Source organism: Rhinopithecus roxellana, chromosome 5 (genome assembly GCF_007565055.1).
Source record: "Rhinopithecus roxellana isolate Shanxi Qingling chromosome 5, ASM756505v1, whole genome shotgun sequence".
NCBI classification, from domain to species: Eukaryota; Metazoa; Chordata; class Mammalia; order Primates; family Cercopithecidae; genus Rhinopithecus; species Rhinopithecus roxellana.
In genome coordinates, this window is record NC_044553.1 from 39734213 (window position 1) to 39753879 (window position 19667).

The window sequence follows — 19667 nt, forward strand, 5'->3', positions numbered from 1 at the left end:
TTAAGCAGAACTGCAGAGAGAAAGAAGAATGCACTAGTTAGGCCAACTGGAGCATTTAACAATTGTATTTTTATTAATAAATTGACTGGCATTCTAGTATATGTCCTATATTAATGTATTTGTGAACTTGGGTTAAAATCTGATAGACATACACTTATGATGAAACGCAGCCTCAAGAAAATTGGCTGTGGCCGGGCACAGTGGCTCACTCGTAATCCCAGCACTTTGGGAGGCCAAGGCAGGCAAATCACTTGAGCTCAGCAGTTCAAGACCAGCCTGGCCAACGTGGCGAATCTCTGTCTCTACAAAAAGAAAAAAAAAAAGTTTTTTTTTTTCTTTTTCTTTTTCAGACAGACCACCCAGGCTGGAGTGCAATGGTGCAATCTCAGCTCACTACAACCTCTGCCTCCTGGGTTCGAGCAATTCTGCCTCAGCCTCCCAAGTAGCTAGGATTACAGTTGCCCACCACCACACCCAGATAATTTTTTGTATTTTTAGTAGAGACAGGGTTTCGCCATGTTGTTCAGGCTGGTCTCGAACCCCTGGCCTCAAGTGATCCACCCTCCTTGACCTCCCAAAGTGCTGGGATTATAGGCGTGAGCCACCACACCTGGTCTTTTTTTTTTAATTGGCTATGTGACCTTGGGTAAAAAGAATCTGTTTCTGATAGTGACACTCGCAGGAGGGGAAGTTTGAATTTCTGGACGGCAGACTTTGGTCAAATGGAGAATTCACCACGGGCAACGCTCCACTATACGGACTGCCTGGAAAGTCATTCTTTCCCAACTAACACCACTCTGCATCATTATGAACCTTAATGTGTAAAATGGCACACTGGTCCCCAGCACCCTGTTTCTCAAAACTCCCTTCTCTTGATCTCCAGGATACTATTGTCTCATGGATTTCCTCCTACTTGACCTGCCTGTTGAATCTTAACCTGCCTCTTGATGGGAGGATTCTAACAGTTCTGTCCTTGGATCCCCTTCTCTTCTAGGTTTACACAGCCTCCAGGAAATAACTTCCACCTTCATAACTTTTTTTCTTTTTTGAGACAAAGTGTCACTCTGCCACCCAGGCTAGGGTGCAGTGGCACGATCTCAGCTCACTGCAAATTGCCTCCTAGGTTCAAGTGATTCTCCTGCCTCAGCTTCCCAAGTAGCTGGGACCACAGGCACATGCCACCATGCCTGGCTAATTTTTGTATTTTTTAATAATTGTAGGCCAGGTGTGGTGGCTCACACCTGTAATCCCAGCACTTTGGGAGGCTGAGGTGGGTGGATCACGTGAGGTCAGGGGTTCGAGACCAGCCTGGCCAACATGGTAAAACCCTGTCTCTACTAAAAATACAAAAATCAGCTGGGCGTGGTGGTGGGCACCTGTAATCCCAGCTACTTGGGAGGCTGAGGCAAGAGAATTGCTCAAACCTAGGAGGTGGAGGTTGCAGTGAGCTGAGATCACATCACTGCACTCCAGCCTGGGCGACAAGAGTGAAACTGTCTCAAATAATACTACTACTAATAATTTGTAAAGACGGGGTGTTGCTTTCTTGGCCAGGCTGGTCTCAAACTCCTGGCCTCAAGTGCTCTGCCTGCCTCAGCCTCCCGAAGTGCTGGGATTACAGACTTGAGCCACTGGGCCCACTGGACATTCATAGTTTCAGCTGCCATCTAGGGATACCTTCTTTTTTGGGGCTTCATTTTATTGTACTTCTAGATACTGCGTTTTTCACAAATTGAAGGTTTCTGGCAATCCTGCCTCCAGCCTCTATAGGCACCATTTCTCCAACACCATGTGCTCACTTTGTGTCTGTGTGTAACATTTCGGTAATTCTTGCAATATTTCAAACTTTTTCATTATTATTACATCTATTATAGTAATCTGTGATCAGTTATCTTTGATATTACTATTGTAATTTTGGGGGAGTACCACAAACCACTCCCAAATAAGACAGTGAACTTAACCGATAAATGTGTATGTTCTGACTGCTCCACCAACCAGCATTCCCCTGTCTCTCTCTCCTTGGGCCTCCCTATCCCTTGAGACACAATGATATTGAAATTAGGCCAAATAGTAACCCTACAATGGCCTCTCAGTGTTCAAGTGAAAGGAAGAGTTGCATAACTCTTGAGCCCAGGAGTTTGAAACCAGCCTTGGCAATGTGGTAAACTTCATCTCTACCAAAAATACAAAAATTAGCCAGTCTCATAACCTGATCTCTAAATAAACAAATAAAGAGATTAAAATTTTTTTAAAGGCTGGAAATGATTAAGTTTAGTGAGGAAGGCATGTCAGAAGCTGAGACAAGGCCGGGCGCGGTGGCTCAAGCCTGTAATCCCAGCACTTTGGGAGGCCGAGACGGGTGGATCACGAGGTCAGGAGATCGAGACCATCCTGGCTAACACGGTGAAACCCCGTCTCTACTAAAAATACAAAAAACTAGCCGGGCGAGGTGGCAGGCGCCTGTAGTCCCAGCTACTCCGGAGGCTGAGGCAGGAGAATGGCGCGAACCCGGGAGGCAGAGCTTGCAGTGAGCTGAGATCCGGCCACTGCACTCCAGCCTGGGCGACAGAGCAAGACTCCGTCTCAAAAAAAAAAAAAAAAGAGCTGAGACAGCCAAAAACTAGGCCTTTTGTGCCAGAGAGTTAGCCAAGTTATGAATGAACAGGAAAAGTTATTGAAGGAAATTGAAAGTGCTACTCCTGTGAACATATGAATGATATGAAAACGAGACAGCCTTATTTCAATTCTATGAAGTCTCAGAGAGGTGAGGAAGCTGCAGAAGAAAAGTTTGAAGCTAGCAGAGGTGAGTCCATGAAGTTTAAAGAAAGAAGGCATCTTCATAACATAAAAGTATAAGGTAAAGTAGAAAGTGCTGATGGAAGGCCGGGCATGGTGGCTCAAGCCTGTAATCCCAGCACTTTGGGAGGCCGAGATGGGCGGATCACGAGGTCAGGAGATCGAGACCATCCTGGCTAACACGGTGAAACCCCGTCTCTACTAAAAATACAAAAAAAAAAAAAAAAAAAAGAAAGTGCTGATGGAGAAGCTGCAGCAAGTTACCCAGAAGATCTAGCTAAGCTAATTGACGAAGGGGGCTACAGTGAGCAACAGATTTTCAGTGTGGACAAAACGACCTTCTGTTGGAAAATGTCATCCAGGACTTTCATACTAGAGAGAAGTCAATGCCTGACTTCGAAGCTTCAAAAGACAGGCTGACTCTCTTCTTAGGGGCTATTGCAGCTGGTGACTTTAAGCTGAAGCCAATGCTCATTTACTGTTCTGAAAATCCTAGGGTTCTAAATCTGCTCTACCTGTGCCCTGTAAATGGAACCACAAAGCCTGGGTGACAGCACATCTGTTTAGAACATGGTTTAGTTTGATTTAGTTAATATTTTAAGCTCACATTGAGACCTACTGCTCAGAAAAAAAAAAAAATCCTTTCAAAATATTATAGCTCATTAACAATGCACTTTCCTAAGAGCCCCGAAGGAGGTGTACAAGGAGATTAATGTGTTTTCATGCATTCTAACACAACATCCATCTTGTGGCCCATAGATCAAGGAATAATTTCAACTTTCAAGTCTATTTTTTTTTCTTTGAGATGCAGTCTTGCTCTGTTGCCCAGGCTGGAGTGCAGCGGGTGCAATCTCGGCTTACTGCAGCCTCTGCCTCTTGGGTTCCAGCGATTCTCCTGCCTCAGCCTCCTGGGTAGCTGGGATTAGCCACCACACCTGGCTAATTTTTTAATTTTTAGTAGAGACGGGGTTTTGCCATGTTGACCAGGCTAGTTTCGAACTCTTGACCTTAGGTGATCCGCCTGCCTTGGCCTCCCAAAGTGCTTCAAGTCTTAATGGGAAATCCATTTTGTAAAGCTATAGCTGTCATATACAGTGGTTCGTCTTATAGATGTGGGAAAACGAAATTGAAAACCTTCTGGAAAGAATTCACCATTCTAGATGCTATTAAGAACATTTGTGATTCAAGGGAGCAGGTCATTGTATCAACATTAACAGAAATTTGGAAGAAGTTAATTCCAACCCTCATGGATGACTTTGAGGTATTCAAGACTTCAGTGGAGGAAGTAACTGCGGATGTGACAAAAAGAGCAAGAGAACTACAAGTGGAACTTGACAATGTGACTGAATTACTGCAATATCATGATAAAATTTGAATGGATGAAGAATTGCTTCTTATGGATGAGCAAAGTAACTGGTTTCTTGAGATGGAATTTACTCCTGATGAAGATGCTGTGAATGTTGTTGAAATGACAACAAAAACTTCATTGGTACTCATTACCAACCTCTCTTCATCCTCCTCTCCCCAATTCCTTTGCAGCTTCTGGTAATCACCATTCCTCTCTCTACCACCATGAGATCCACTTTTTTTTTTTAGCTCCCATATGAATGAGAACATGCTACACTTGACTTCCTCTGTCTGTTTTATTTCACTGAATATAATGACCCCAAATTCCATCCAGTTGCTGCAAATGACAGAATTTCATTGTTTTTTTATGGCTGAATAATATTCCATTATGTATGTATACTACATTTTCTATACCTATTCATCCATTGATGTACACCTAGGTTGACTCCATATCTTGGCTATTGTGAATAGTGCTGCAGTAAACATGGGAGTGCAGACATCTCTTTGACACATTGATTTCCTTTCTTTCCTTCTTCTTCTTTTTTTTTTTTTTTTTTTTTGAGACAGAGTCTCACTCTGCCAACCCAGGCTGGAATGCAGTGGCTTACTGCAACCTGTGCCTCCTGGGTTCAAGTGATTCTCATGCCTCAGCCTCCTGAGTAACTGGGATTACAGGATGCACCACCACACCTGATTAATTTTTAGACATGGTTTCACCAGGCTGGTCTTGAACTCCTGATGACCTCAAGTGATCCACCTACCTTGTCCTCCCAAAGTGCTGAGATTACAGGTATGAGTCACTGTACTTGGCCAAGGATCTGAATTCTTTTCTTTTCTTTTTTTTTAAACTAAAAACGTTTTTTTTTTTTTTTTTTTTTTTTTTGGAGATAGAGTCTTACTTGGTTGTCCAGGCTGGAGTGCAGTGGTGTAATCTTGGCTCACTACAACCTCCGCCTCCCAGGTTCAAACAATCCTCCCACCTCAGCCTCCCAAGCAGCTGGGATTACAAGTGTGTGCTACCACGCATAGCTAATTTTGTAGTTTTTTGTAGACAGAGTCTCACTGTGGTGTCCAGGCTGGTTTTGAACTCTGAGCTCAAGTGATCTGCCCACCTTGGCCTCCCAAAGTGCCGGGATTATAGGCGTGAGCCACTGCACACAGCCATATGTCTTCTTCTGAGAAATGTCCAGCCAGGTCTTTTGTGCATTTTAAAATTGAAGGATTTGTTTTTTTTTTTTTTTTTTGCTATTGTTTGAGTTCTTTATATATTCAATCTCTTGTTTGATGGAAGTTTGCAAAGTTTGTAGCTTCTCGTCTTCATTTGTTTACTCTGCTATGCAGAAGATTTTTAGCTTGATGTAATCCCACTTGTCTATTTTTGCTTTTGTTGCCTGTGCTTTTTTTGTTGGTTTCTTTTAGAGATAGGGCCTCGCTCTGTCACCCAGGCTGGAGTGCCATGGTGCAATCTCAGCTCACTGCAACCTCCGCCTCTCGGGTTCAAGCAATTCTCCTGCCTCAGCCTTCCCAGTAGCTGGGATTACAGGCATGAGCCACCGTGCCTGGCTAATTTTTGTATTTTCAGTCAGAGATGGGGTTTCACCATGTTGGTCAGACAGGTCTCGAACTCCTGACCTCAGGTCATCTGCCCACCTCGGCCTCCCAATATGCTGGGATTACAGGCATGAGCCACCGTGCCCGACCTGTTGTCTGTGCAACACCTGTTGAGGTGTTACCTAAAAAGTCTTTGCCCAGACCAATGTCCTGGAGCATTTACCCAATGTGTTGTTTTAGTAGTTTTAGGTCTTACATTTAACTCTTTAATCCATTTTGACTTGATTTTTGTAGATGGTGAATGATAAGGATTTAATTTCATTCTTCTACATATGGATGTCATTTTCCCAGCACCATTTACTAGAGAAACTGTCCTTTCCCCAGTGTGTGTTCTGGGAATCTTTGTCAAAAACGGGCTGGCTGTGTATTTGTTTCTGGGTTCTCTATTCTGTTCCTTTGGTCTATGTGTCTGTTTTTATGCCAATACTATTCTGTTTTGGTTACTATAGTTTTGTAGCACAATTTGGGTAGTATAGACATTTTAACAATATTAACTGTTCCAATCCATGAGCAAGGGGTAGCTCATGGTGTGTTCTCTTCAATTTCCTTCATCAATGTTTTATAAATTTCCTCATAGACGTCTTTCACTTCTTTGCTTAAATTTATTCCTAGGTATTTTACTTTTTTTGTAGCTATTGTAAACGTAATTGCTTTTGTTTTCAGATTGATTGCTACAACAAAAGGTTTTAAAATATTATATAAACTTAGCTCATAAAGCAGTGGCCAGATTTGAGAGGACTGACTCCAATTTTGAAACAAGTTCTATTATGGGTAGGTAAAATGCTGTCAAACAGCATTGCATGCTACAGAGAAATCTTGTGTGAAAGGAAGAGTCAATTGATGAGAAACTTCATTGATGTCTATTTTAAGAAATTCCCACAGCCACTCCAACCTTCAGCAACCACTACCCTGACCAGTTGGCAGCCATCAACATTAAGGCAAGATCCTCCACCAGCAAAGATTATGACTTCTTGAGGGCTCAGATGATTGTTAGTATTTTTTAGCAATAGATAATTTTTTTTTTTTTTTTTGAGATAAGGTCTCACATTGTCACCCAGGCTGGAGTTCAGAGGTGCCATCATAGGCCACTGTAACCTTGAACTCCTGGGCTCAAGTGACAATAAACTATTTTTTATTTTTATTTCTTTTAGAGACAGGGTCTCACTTGTCACCAAGGCTGGAGTGATCTTGGCTCACTGTAACCTCAAACTGTTGGCGTCCAGTGATTTACCTGTCTCAGCTTCCCAAAGTGCTTGGATTACAGGTGTGAACCACCATGCCCAGCCCCATCATCTGTTTTTTGTTTAGGGTGTGTTTTTAGACATGATGCTATTGCACACTTTTTAGACATGATGCTATTGCACACTTCTAAGGTATAATATAGTATAAACATAACTTTTTAAAATTATTATTTTGAGGGGAGTTTCGCTCTTGTTGCCCAGGCTGGAGTACAATGGCATGATCTCAGCTCACCGCAACCTCCGCCTGTCGGGTTCAACTGATTCTCCTGCCTCAGCCTCCCAAGTAGCTGGGATTATAGGCATGCGCTACCATGCCTAATTTTTTTGTATTTAGTAGAGATGGGGTTTCACCATGTTAGTCAGGCTGGTCTTGAACTCCTGACCTCAGGTGATCCAGCTGTCTCAGCCTCCCAAAGTGCTGGGATTACAGAGTGCGCCACTGGGCTCAGCCAAATGTAACTTTTATATGCACTGGAAATAAAAAAATGTGTATGACTTACTTTATTGTTGTGGTCTGGAACCAAACCTGCAACATCTCCAAGGTATGTGTGTATTCTAGATTAGTGCCGTCTCATAGCACTTTGTGTGACGGAACTGTTCTATATGTGTGCTCTCAAATACAGTAGCCACTAGCTACATTTGACAATTGAGCATTTGAAATGTAACTAGGGAAACCAAGGAATTGAATTTTTAATTAATTCTATTAGCCATAGGGAATAGAATCACGGAGTGACCCTTTAGACAGAGATTCTCATTAAGTTTGGGGCAAGGTCCAACAACTGATGTTGAACCAAAGTTCCTCTGGTGATTCTGATGCATACATGCACAAAATATTTTTTTGATTTGGAACTTGATAGGTGTGTAAAAGCTTTAAAGAGAACAGGGTTCCTTTTGAGGTTTAGTTGGCCTAGTTCAAGAGTTTATAGGAGTAAGGAGATGAAGTAATGTCTCCCTCCATTCAATCCTCAAACAATTGAGAGAGGAAGTCCACCTGCATCATCAGAGTGTAGCAAACACCAAGAACAGAACACATTTTGAATGAGAGGAAGAGACTGGAAAATCAACTCAGGGAAACCAAGTGAGATACTGAACACCAAAAATCCTGGGATGAATAGTGATTTCTGTGAGCAAAGCCCAGAGATTGTTAACTGAATAAACAGGTCAGATAACTGTAAACAGCAGTTTCAACAACTTGCGTGTTGAAAGTGGAACTTAGAAAGTGGATGATCCCACTTCTCTAGACTTAGTGGTTGGAACAGGAAAATTTTGAATAAATTAAAAATAAAGGGCTGGGTGTGGTGGCTCACGCCTGTAATCCCAGCACTTTGGGAGGCAGAGGTGAGTGGATCACTTGAGGTCAGGAGTTTGAGACCAGCCTGGCCAACATGGTGAAACCCTGTCTCTATTAAAAATACAAAAATTAGCTGGGCATGGTGGCAGTGCCCAGCTACTCAGGAGGCTGAGGCAGAAGAACCAATTGAACCTGCGAGGCGGAGGTTGCAGTGAGCCAAGATCATGCCACTGCACTCCAGCCTGGGTGACAGAGCGAGACTCCATCTCAAAAAACAAAACAAAACAAAACAATACAGTGAACGATAGGGTAAAAGGGGATCTGGAAGAGACTCGAAAAACTGAATCTTTACCTCATGCCTCCTGACAGTATATTACATCGAATAGTGTCTGAGTTGCATTAGGATATTCATTCCCAAAGTTGTAGGTTTTAAAAAAATTGGACACTTGAGGTAGACATTTCTTTACTATACCTCACTTACCACGTGGAAAGTATTATCTTTACTTCCAAGAATATTGATGGAAAGTATATTTCTGGTGGAAAAATATAATGGAAATGAGGAAAAAAGGCAAAACATCAGTGTAGTAGAGTGAAAAAGACACTCTGTAACCCAGATTTGAATTCTGGTTCTTCTACTTATTGCCAGTATGACCTTGGGCAAGCTTCAAACCCCCTTTTAACTGGAGAATAACTGTAGAATTTTCACTCTTTTTCTGAAGCATGGTTTTTAAGGACTCAGTGACATATAAACTGCCTGTACAATGCCTAGCACATTGCAAGCATTCATATGTTCTCTTCCTTCTCCCCATGTCCACATTTTTGCCGTATCTCCCACAGATAGCCTATGATGGAGTAGAATGGGCTGATTCCAGTGCTATATAGGGATAGTCTAGGGATTTAGAGTTAATGCTCACCAATATGAAAAGCCTACTTCCATTTAGATTGACCCTGTTTTCCTAGGTCTAGCAAACCATATGGTGTATCACATACCAAATTTTCAGCAGTCACCAGCCCTGTTAAAGCAGTAGCTGCAAAGATCAACTTGAGGGAGTGGACTTTTTCATTTACTTTATATACTTATATGGTGTGAACATTTTTTATAATGGACATGTATTTTATAAAGTCAGAAAAGAATCACCACTTTATTCACAAAGTTAATTAGGAAAGAAAGAGTGAGGATTTCAAAGATGAAGCCTTTGAAGGAGAAATTTTCCCCTTCGTTAGCCCTCAGGGAATGACAGATCTGGTGAGGGAAAATGGCAAGAGGGGAGAAACTTCTGTTGCGTATTTTCCAGCTAGACCTCATTTCATCACTTCGATTTTTTAAATTCTCATGACAGATTTTAGCACTGTAATCGAAGAAAATCTCCAAAGGTTATTTGTGATCCATAGTTCCTTTTTTTTTTTTTTTGAGACGGAGTCTCGCTCTGTCACCCAGGCTGGAATGCAGTGGCGCATTCTTGGCTCACTGCAAGCTCTGCCTCCCAGGTTCACGCCATTCTCCTGCCTCAGCCTCCAGAGTAACTGGGACTACAGGCATGCGTCACCACGCCTGACTAACTTTTTGTTTTTTTTTTTTTTAGTAGAGACGGGGTTTCGCCATGTTGGGCCAGGTTGGTCTCGATCTCCTGACATCATGATCCGCCCGCCTCGGCCTCCCAACCGTAGTTCCTTTTTAAAGGGAGTTATCAGTTATGACTCATTTTATTGATCTGCAACACTGCCAACTGGGCCTGCAGTAAGATCTCTAGTATCTATCACAGGTAACAATGTTGGTTGTCTGCTGGTGTCTTTCTGTGCATGCCAACACTCAACTGTTATATAATCTAGTGATATAATTGAATACAGATAATAGAGATGTGGTAATGCCTTGGCCTATAACTACACAAGGGTAGAAAAAGAACCAGTGTGATAGAGATAATGCCAGGGCAAGTGAGAACAGACGCTGGGTAATTTTACCTCACAGAGGAAAAACATAAGTGAAAAAGGCCCTAAGAAGTAGAGGAGCAAAAGGTCAGCACGTGCTTGCTCTGCACAAACTTACCAGGAAGAAAGCACAGGATGCACCCAGGTGTTCTATTCAACTTCAAAGTTTCTAAAAACTGCTCAGAAAGGTTGGAAGACCATGTACTAGAAAGAATCTCAGAAAGACTGCAGTGTGGTATCCATGCAAAAAGACACCTGCACACAAGTATGTGACTATTTTTTGGGTAAACTTTACTGGAGAGGTCAAAAAAGAAATTTAAAAATGTTTTTGATGTTTTCCAAGTTTTATATAAAATTACCAATATTGACTTTTACCACATGCATATCTAGATTTATATATTGAAATACTTATTTCAAGAATTAGATAACAGAATTTAAGAAGAGAAGGCACATTAATCATACTCTTGCCACATTTTCTCAATCACACAGACCTGAAAACATTAGGGGATTCCTGGAGTCAGTTCCATCAGATACCATTAGAGCTGGGACTACAATCCAAACCTTTGGGTCCTTGTCCCATCTGTTTTCCACACAGTCTAAAGATTGAAAACAATCTTCATAATTTGCACCACTGAAATATATTTTTTTTAGCTTTATGCAATATAAACAGCCTTTTTAAACTGATATTTTAAAAGAAATATATTAAGAGGTATCTGCTTGCCATTCCACAGTCTGCTGGCCTGCAGCCACACACTCATCACCTGGACAGATAGATTCTCTTAAGCAGTCTGTCTAATGCCTGGGTCCGAAAGTAGACTTTCCCCTTTCCCAATTCCAGACTGCTTACCAGGTTCTAGATTCCCAAGTCTCCTGGGTCTGGCCTACTTGAGTGGTATGTTTTTTTAACTTGCAGTCATAGATTTCTACCAGCATTCCTAGTATTTTTGCCTTGTTATTTAATCTGCTGTTGCCCACTGTCTGAGCACAAACATCTAAAAACCACCCTGTTTTTTCCAAGGGTGTTGGAAGACAGACTTCTGATGTGCTTAGTGATAAACTGGGAACAAGACTCAAGACATCTTCCCCCTCCTTCTTTGCAGCTGTACAGCTAGAATGAAAATGCCTAATGGCTAATTCACTCAATCACATAAATGTCTCATCTACAAATAAAAGCCAAGTACACGTTTCTTAGTTTTTTTTGCATATATTTACAATATAAATACTAATTTGTTTCCAAAGTACATATTCTTTTAACAGTTTGAGAAAATTATCTAGCATAGGACAGTAATTTAATGTAAAGACTCTATAGTAGTGATTAAGGAAAAATAGAACTGTTTGGGGGACAAGGAATCCTGGCTATGAATGGGCATGATGATCTGAACTTGCAAAGGGAATGTGAAGCAGCTTAGTCCACATTGCACTGCTAATACAATAGGTGTGAGATAGCAACCTGGATATGGTGTTATAAAAACTAAACATGAGAGATATAAGAAGTACACATGCTTGCATAGTGTGTTAATTTTAAAGAAGCTCAACATTTTATTCTCATTTTCAATAACTTAAATGAACAGCACTTAACACATCACACAAAATTAAAGACTTGTGCATATATTTCAGATTTCAACATTAATGTCAAAAATACATAGTATGATTTTACATAGGATTTGTGCTACATTAGAACACTAGAGACAAACATCACTTGAGTATTAAGGAAAACATTAAATATTAAATAACTGAGAAATAAAATGTGTAAACACTAATCTAACTGGGGGTTTTGCTATTGCAACACGTCCAATGAAGTGGTTTCAACAGTACAAAAAGTATCAGAACATGAGTTTTTCCAGTCTACATGGAATATATGGATTTCATTTCAGGAATCCTTTCATAAAAACTGGTCCAGGATAACGGGAGAGGATCCACTCTCCTGATTGTTAATTTGGTACACTCCATTCTATGCTAATTTTTACTTGCAAACTTGGGTACTGAGTAAATACTTTAAATCATCACTCCTTATCAACATCTTGGTGAAAACTGAGGGTTTGTTGGCGATTCAGTGTAAGATTTGAGTTCATATGCAGCACCGCTATCAACCTCCATTGACTTTCTAGAGAACAGGAGCCGTACATCTCTATGGAGGTAGATCTTTCCAGATTTAGAACTCTGGAACCTAAACAAATAAACAAAATATAAAACATTTCAGAGAATGAGTTTTTAAAATAAACTAGAATAATTAAAATTTGAAAGCAGGAAGAACTAATCTTGCTACAATATTAGGTCAACACTAACTATTTAACATGATATTTAAGGTCTTTTCTAAAGACCAAAGCATATGCTTTTATTTAAACATTGCTCTCTTACCATTCCCTAAATACCTCATACTCCTTTTCCTTCCCTGAATGCCTGAGATGCTTCTTCCTGTAGATCTTGAGTGTCAAACAGAATCTTACTTTTCCTCCCTGACTCCACAGTACACGCACCTTTCCTCATCTGCAGGTTCACGTGGCAGTTCACTCACATTACTCAATAACATTACATTTGGGCTCTGTAGCCCTGGCATCTTCTAGCTCCATAGACCCATTTCACACAACTTAGCCTCCCATGATTTGGGGTAGATGATAAAAAACTATAATCAACAGTGGCTAGGCTAAGTAACACCCAGCCACCATCAAAAGTCAAGAGAAAAGTTAGCAGTAAAATGAAAATGGCTATCAAAACCGTATATGAAACGGTTTCTATCCACTGCTAGTATCTGTAACACAGTGCAGGGATTTGGAATTTTCACTCACATTAACTTACCTACCAAATAGACAAACATACCCTGTAGTGCTAACGTCTCTTTGTTTTTCCCTTGGCATAGCATAAATACTCTCTGGGTTTGTGGATTTTACTCCTGAACTAGCTGAAAGATGTAGTGGTTACAGCTCTGTATGTTAAAGCAGACTGGCTCTGACTGGGCTCACTCTTCCCTCCTCTCTGAAGTTTTTCACCTTCCCAAACTGAAGGAGAACATTCTTTGGGAAGTATACCGTTTTCCCTAAAAAGGTTTCTTTAAAGTGTCCTGTCATTATGTGGAGATTATAAAAGCTAAGGTGGCTGATTTTTACTCTGGCCAGTATCGGTTACAATTAGCTATGGTTGTTAAACTTCAAGAGGAATGGTGTCAAATGCAAGTTTAACCAGAGAGGGTTGAATCTTTTTCTAGTTTGGGAGGTATTCTCATAGTCTGCAATTTCATACCATGTCATTCATTTATTCACTCATTCATTTATGAGACAGAGTCTTGCTCCTTTGCTCAGGCTGGAGTGCAGTGGCGCGATCTCAGCTCACTACAACTTCTGCCTCCCAGGTTCAAGTAATTCTCCTGCCTCAGCTTCCTGAGGAGCTAGGATTACAGGCGTCCACCACCACGCCTGACTAATTTTTGTATTTTTAGTAGAGATAGGGTTTCACCATGTTGGCCAGGTTGGTCTTGAGCTCCTGACCTCAGGTGATCGCCCGCCTCGGCCTCCCAGAGTGCTGGGATTATAGGTGTGAGCCATCGCGCCTGACCATACCATGTCTTTTAAAAACTGTTTTCCAAGTCTGTTTTTCATAGATTTTTCATTCCCACAATCTGTGTAACATTTCTCATGTGGCTTACAGGTAGTATCAGGTTTGGTTTAAATACATTATGCTGGCTGAACATGTCTTTTGCATACAGAACAACAGGCAGAAGACTGAGATGAAAGAACTAATTAGTGCTTTGGGAAGAATAATTAACAGACTTTCATGTATGGGACTTGAGTGTATAGCTCGCTGCTTTTTCACTCCAGATCACCACTGCAAGGCATATATAAAGAAAGATAGCAGGTGGTCACCATCAGCAATAACAGATTGAAGAAGTCTTCTGCCTGGACCCGAGATGAAAGTTGACTCCTCCTGATGAGTAACACTCCTTACTGTAAGGAGTTAGTCTAAGATAAACATCACTGATGTGACTGAGGACTTTCTATGGAAGGGATCAGAAAATTATTAGAAACAGAGTTAGGCAAAAGTCTACTGAGCCCTCTTTTAACCAATCAATTCGCTCATTGATCCTGAGAGCTAAACTAGGATTTCAGGGCTGAAAACCTTACCCTGATATACTGACAACTTTGACCTCAAGAGCAAACAAGTGGCTTCTCACAACCTTGAACCATGAGTTGGGTAGTAAAAGTTAGAGGGAAAGATATTTATAATGGAAGGACTAGAGTATAAGCTCTACGAGAGCAGATTTTTGTCACTGCTGTTTTGCTAGTGTCTAGAAGCACGCCTGGCCCATAAATATCAGTTGAAGAAATTAATGAAGTTTAAGAACTTCTCTTTCCAATACAGTAGCCATTAGCCATATGTGGTTATTGAGCATTTGAAATGTAGCTAGCTCAAATTTAAGTGTAAAATACATACTTGATTTCAAGGAGTTAGTGATATTAAATATCTCATTGATAATTTTTATATCAGTTATATATTCAAATGGTAAAATTTGGATAGGCTGAACTAAATAAAACATATTAATTTACCTGTTTATTACTTTTTAAACATGGCTATTGAAAAATATAGAATGATTTGGCTGGGCGTGGTGACTCATGCCTGTAATCCCAGCACTTTGGGAGGGGGAGGCGGAGGCGGGTGGATCACAAGGTCAAGAGATTGAGACCATCCTGGCCAACATAGTGAAACCCCGTGTCTACTAAAAATACAAAAATTTAGCTGGGTGTGGTGGTGGGCACCTGTAGTCCCAGCTACTCGGGAGGCTAAGGCAGGAGAATCACTTGAACCCAGGAGGCGGAGGTTGCAGTGAGCCAAGATTGCGCCACTGCACTCCAGCCTGGCAATGGAGTAAGACTCCGTCTCAAAAAAAAAAAAAAAAAAGAAAAAGAAAAATATAGAATGATTTATATGGCTCGTATTACTTTTTTTTTTTGAGACAGAGTCTCACTCTTGTCACCAGGCTGGAGTCCAGTGGTGTGATCTTACTTAGCTCACTGCAACCTCCACCTCCCGGGTTCAAGCGATTCTCTTGCCTCAGCCTCCTGAGTAGCTGGGATTACAGGAACCCACCACCACGCCCAGGTAATTTCTGTATTTTTAGTACAGACAGGGTTTCACTATGTTGGCCAGGCTGGTCTCAAACTCCTGAAGATGATCCGCCCACCTCGGCCTCCCAAAGTGCTAATTACAGGTGTGACCCACTGCACCCGGCCCTCGTATTACATTTTTAAATAGTATTTGTTTAGAAAATGTGTTTCATTGCCCCAGATGCATTTGTTTTGGCATAAAATATTTTATATTAAACAGCTATAAATGAAAACTTCCTTAATTCAACAAGTAATAACAACCACAGGAAGGCATCTTGGCACATCATCAAGAGTCCCCAAGCTAAGCAAAGTCCCAAGGGACACTGGTCTAGTTACAGTCACAGTTTAAAAAAAAAACACTAAAAATTTCAGAGTTGTTCTAAAGTAACATTTTCATATTAATTTGAAGCATTACCTCAGATGTATGAGGTAGCGTAATAACCGTTCTTCTGTGTGTCGGATGTTCTCTTTATTAACACTTCTCTTCACCTCTTGTTTAACAGGTACAGAAAAAGTTCTTTGTCGTAGGAATGTCTGATGATTGGCTGGCATATCTCGTAAATCATATATCACAACAAACATCTTCACCACAGTCTTATTAGGATTAAATAAGGTCTGAAGAAACAATATAGAAATTATTCCTTAAAAATAGTGATTTGTTGATGTGACTCAGAATGATTGTGCCAATAATCAAACAAGATTTTAAACAACAATACCACTGAATATAATTCAGTTTCAGGGACTAAAATTAACAAAATTTCAAGTTTATGAAATAATATTCAGTATTTTTTAAAAGGTTCCATTTTTTGTTTTACAATAATATAAGGTCCAGTAAAAATCAAAATCTTTAATCACAAATTTCATATGTATAAATTTTACTCCTTGTTCAGAGGAGTAACTCTAAGGAATAGTTCTACTAGCTTAAGCAAAATACATCCTTATTGGGTTAAAATATTCCAGTTCAATTATTTCAAACATAACAGCTTTGCTAAAGAGTATCAACTTCAAACTTCTCAAAATTGAGTTTTAATTTTTCTCACATTTTAATACCAAATAGAATATTTCAAATAAAAATACAAGCTCAGTAAAATTAGCATGTTTGATGTCTTAGGGACATGTGATTATTATAAAATTTAAAATAGGTGCTCAAAGAAGAGACTTTTTCCTATCTGAACATTTCCCCAAGTTTAGAAAACAAAGCTCACTAGATCTATTAATTTTAGATCTAAAGTAGGCTTAATACTTCATTTACTCATACATGGAATCATTTCAAAATCTGTAGCAAAACTAAGCTTTAAAAAAAATCCTCAATATCATTATAGACCAAAATATGTATCCATGGTGACGACTGAATTAAATTCAATTGTTGCTTGGTTATGAATAATTGAAGGAATATTATTTTTAAAGTACTCATTTTTACACAAAACCCCAAGCTGCTGATCTGACTTTAACCAAATTACCAACACATCAATAGGTAACTTGGTACCCATGCTTTCAGAAGCTCATCCGTGGCACTGGACATCACTCACTGAATCAAAATGAGAAATATATCAATATCATAATCCAATTGTTGAAATCTAGTGAGTCTTAAGATTAAGGCTAATACATTCAACAACCACACCTCATAAGCCAGGAGTTCAAATCATGTTTATACACAGTTAAACTGTACACGGGATAGAAGACATACCCACATTTCATACTTATAATTAACCACTAAAGTTGGCAGTCTCCAAACAAGAGGTGAATGTGTTACCTCCGAGTTTATGCTTCACTATGATCACAACTGACAGCTAGCTTTCTGCTGACCCACACTTTCTCATGAGCTACACAGCCAAAGGCAAGAGAACACTGTCACTCCTTTACTTCAAGAAATTGGTTTACTTGTGGTATTCTTGTGGTAATTCCTCCTCAGTAAAACTTATATAAATATGTATTACTATATATGTATATATATATATACACACATGTACACATATTACATAGTTCTGTTTCATTCCTGTGTGATAGGAAATAAATGTATAGACTCCTTGCAGTATTGGAACAATGATGATGAGTAAAAGTGATCTGACAAAGTACTGAACACACTGAGGTCAAAGGTCATAAAAAGGCTTGCTGGATTAGGTCAAATCCTGGGAATGAGGAGCAAGCCTTAGCTAGACTCTCTTTCAGTCTGCAAACTCTGTAATAGATTTGAGGGCTTGCAGGATTATGCTGGGTCAGATCTAGAGTGAACTCAATTTCAAGCTGGCCTTAATATTAGATTCTTCTTCTCAGAACCCTAGACCAGGGACGATGAAAGACTGTTCTGAGATAGGAGGACTCTGAGCCAAAAGATCAATGCCTAGACCAAAAGGAATGATGCCTTCTCTGCCCTGACATCTGTCAGACTATATTTCTGCTTTGTGTGGTCATCTCCTTAAATCAATTTTAGAAATTATTAGAAATAAAATAATTTTGTTTCTCAAGTTTTCCTGCCAAAGCAATTCTAATATTTGGGGTCTCCTTTTAAATAGGTTCGTCTCAATCTGGTTTATTAAAAAGAAGGCACCAGTAATATTGGGTTCTAAATATATTGAAAAGAGCCCTATTGAAGTTATGCAAACTGTCATATGCTATTTTTCTTAAGTATTCACCTTGATTAGCTTATTAATGCTTTCCTTTTATGGAGGTCCCCAAATGGTCATTCCTGGGGCAGAGCAGGGAAACTCCAAACAAAGCTGCAGCCCCACTGTTACTTACCAAAGTTGTTGCAGCAGCAGTAGCAGGAGAAAGGGCTAAGTTCTATATGTATGTGAGAGAATGATTATTGCAATTGTAGGCTATAAAACACATACCACTTGTATTGTTCCTGAAGGAGGTACTCGATAACCCCTTTTACCAAGGGACTCTAAAGTAATCACACCCTTTAAATAAAAGAAGACAAATTGAGTACAAACTGATGCATATGTACATAAAAGACTAAAATAACTCATGTAATTTATTAAAATTTCAGAATTCTATTTCTATGGAAAAACATTCATATTGAATTAATAGAGATACATTCTATGTTTCTACCCCTAAGGAAACACTTTACTGTTCTTCCTGGCGATGTCACTATAAAGAATATATAACATCAATGGCTACAGCACCCAAAATTACTATTAAGATATAGGAATAAAAGTAAGGAGTTCCTAACTAAAAAGGAAATGAAGGAAGGTAACAGGACCCTTTCCATGTATCTTGAGGGAGAGGGGAAATGAAGAAGCAAGTAATTTATTGGTCTTTGGGCATGTAAAAAGTCACAAGTGTAGGAAAGTAAGTCTTGGCCAAAAATAAAGTCAATTCTTCAGTCTGGGAGTTAAGTTACATATCTGGATTTCTGAATAAAGACAGAAAAAAAATAAAAAAGGAATTTGGAAGTCTGTAGTTCCTGCCTGGTACTACTTTATGGGATAAGAGATGTTTAAGACAAAATGTGGAAAATGAAAGTTAAATCAGTAACTTTCAGGCTGTGGAAGTTCTATAGTAAAGCTATAAAATCTCACCTTCCTAAAATTACATATTTCTTCAGAAACAATCTTATATCATGTTGTGATTTAATCTGGATATTATTAAGGTATTTTGCTTTTGTTTGGTCATTTACTTATTAAGGAATCTAAGAATCCAAATTGATTCTAAATCAGAACACAATGGATTGAGAGCTGATTTGAGTCAAGGTTAAAGCTAAATGAGGGTTATTTCATTAGAGAAGTCTAAAAGAGGATATTAGGAGTCCTCCAGTTGGTCTGGTACTCAAAGAACGATCCTCAGATGAGCATCATCAGCATCACCTGTGAACTCGTTAGGACTGTGAAATGTCTGGCCTCTTCCCAGACCTTACGAAGTCAAATATACATTTTAACAAGATTCTCCAGATGATATCAATTTACATTAAGGTTTGGGAGCCCTGCTCCAGTATAGGAAGTAGTTTTTCTCAGGATGTTCTCGTTACTGCAAAATCCAATCAATGGGGAAAAAGCGTATGTTAAAACAAGGTAAGTTCAAACGGAATGTGTAAAAGTTTCTCAATAACCAGGATGATCAATAACTAGGATAACCAAATGACTATCGGTGGTAATTGTGATACTTTTTTTTTTTTGAGACGCTGTCTCACTCTGTCACTGAGGCTGGAGTGCACTGGTGTGATCTCGGCTCACTGCAACCCTTGCCTCCCAGGTTCAAGCGATTCTTCTGTCTCAGCCACCCAAGTAGCTGGGACTACAGGCGCTCACCATCACGCCCAGCTAATTTTTGTATTTTCAGTAGAGATGGCGGGGGGTGGGGGGGGGGGGGTGGTTCTACCATGTTGTCCAGGCTGGTCTCGAACTCCTGACCTCAGGT

At 39.9% G+C, this 19667-nt stretch overlaps 1 protein-coding gene across 5 annotated transcripts in view; it reads right to left on the reverse strand.

Moving 5' to 3' along the window:
* Window positions 1-11400: 11400 nt before the first annotated feature.
* Window positions 11401-19667, reverse strand: part of FAM214A (family with sequence similarity 214 member A) — a 98478-nt gene continuing 90211 nt past the window's right edge. For 2 of the 5 annotated variants that reach the window (XM_030930369.1, XM_030930368.1), the window contains exons 11-13: window positions 18143-18211; window positions 15724-15923; window positions 11415-12379 (exon numbers count right to left, since the gene is read on the reverse strand). In XM_030930369.1, the coding sequence (XP_030786229.1) occupies window positions 12226-12379; window positions 15724-15923; window positions 18143-18211 (423 nt within the window). In that variant the 3' untranslated portion in view covers window positions 11415-12225. Of the gene's footprint in view, window positions 12380-15723; window positions 15924-18047; window positions 18212-19667 lie in introns of all 5 variants that reach the window. The other 3 variants (XM_010361378.2, XR_747780.2, XM_030930370.1) reach the window with 3 other exon arrangements.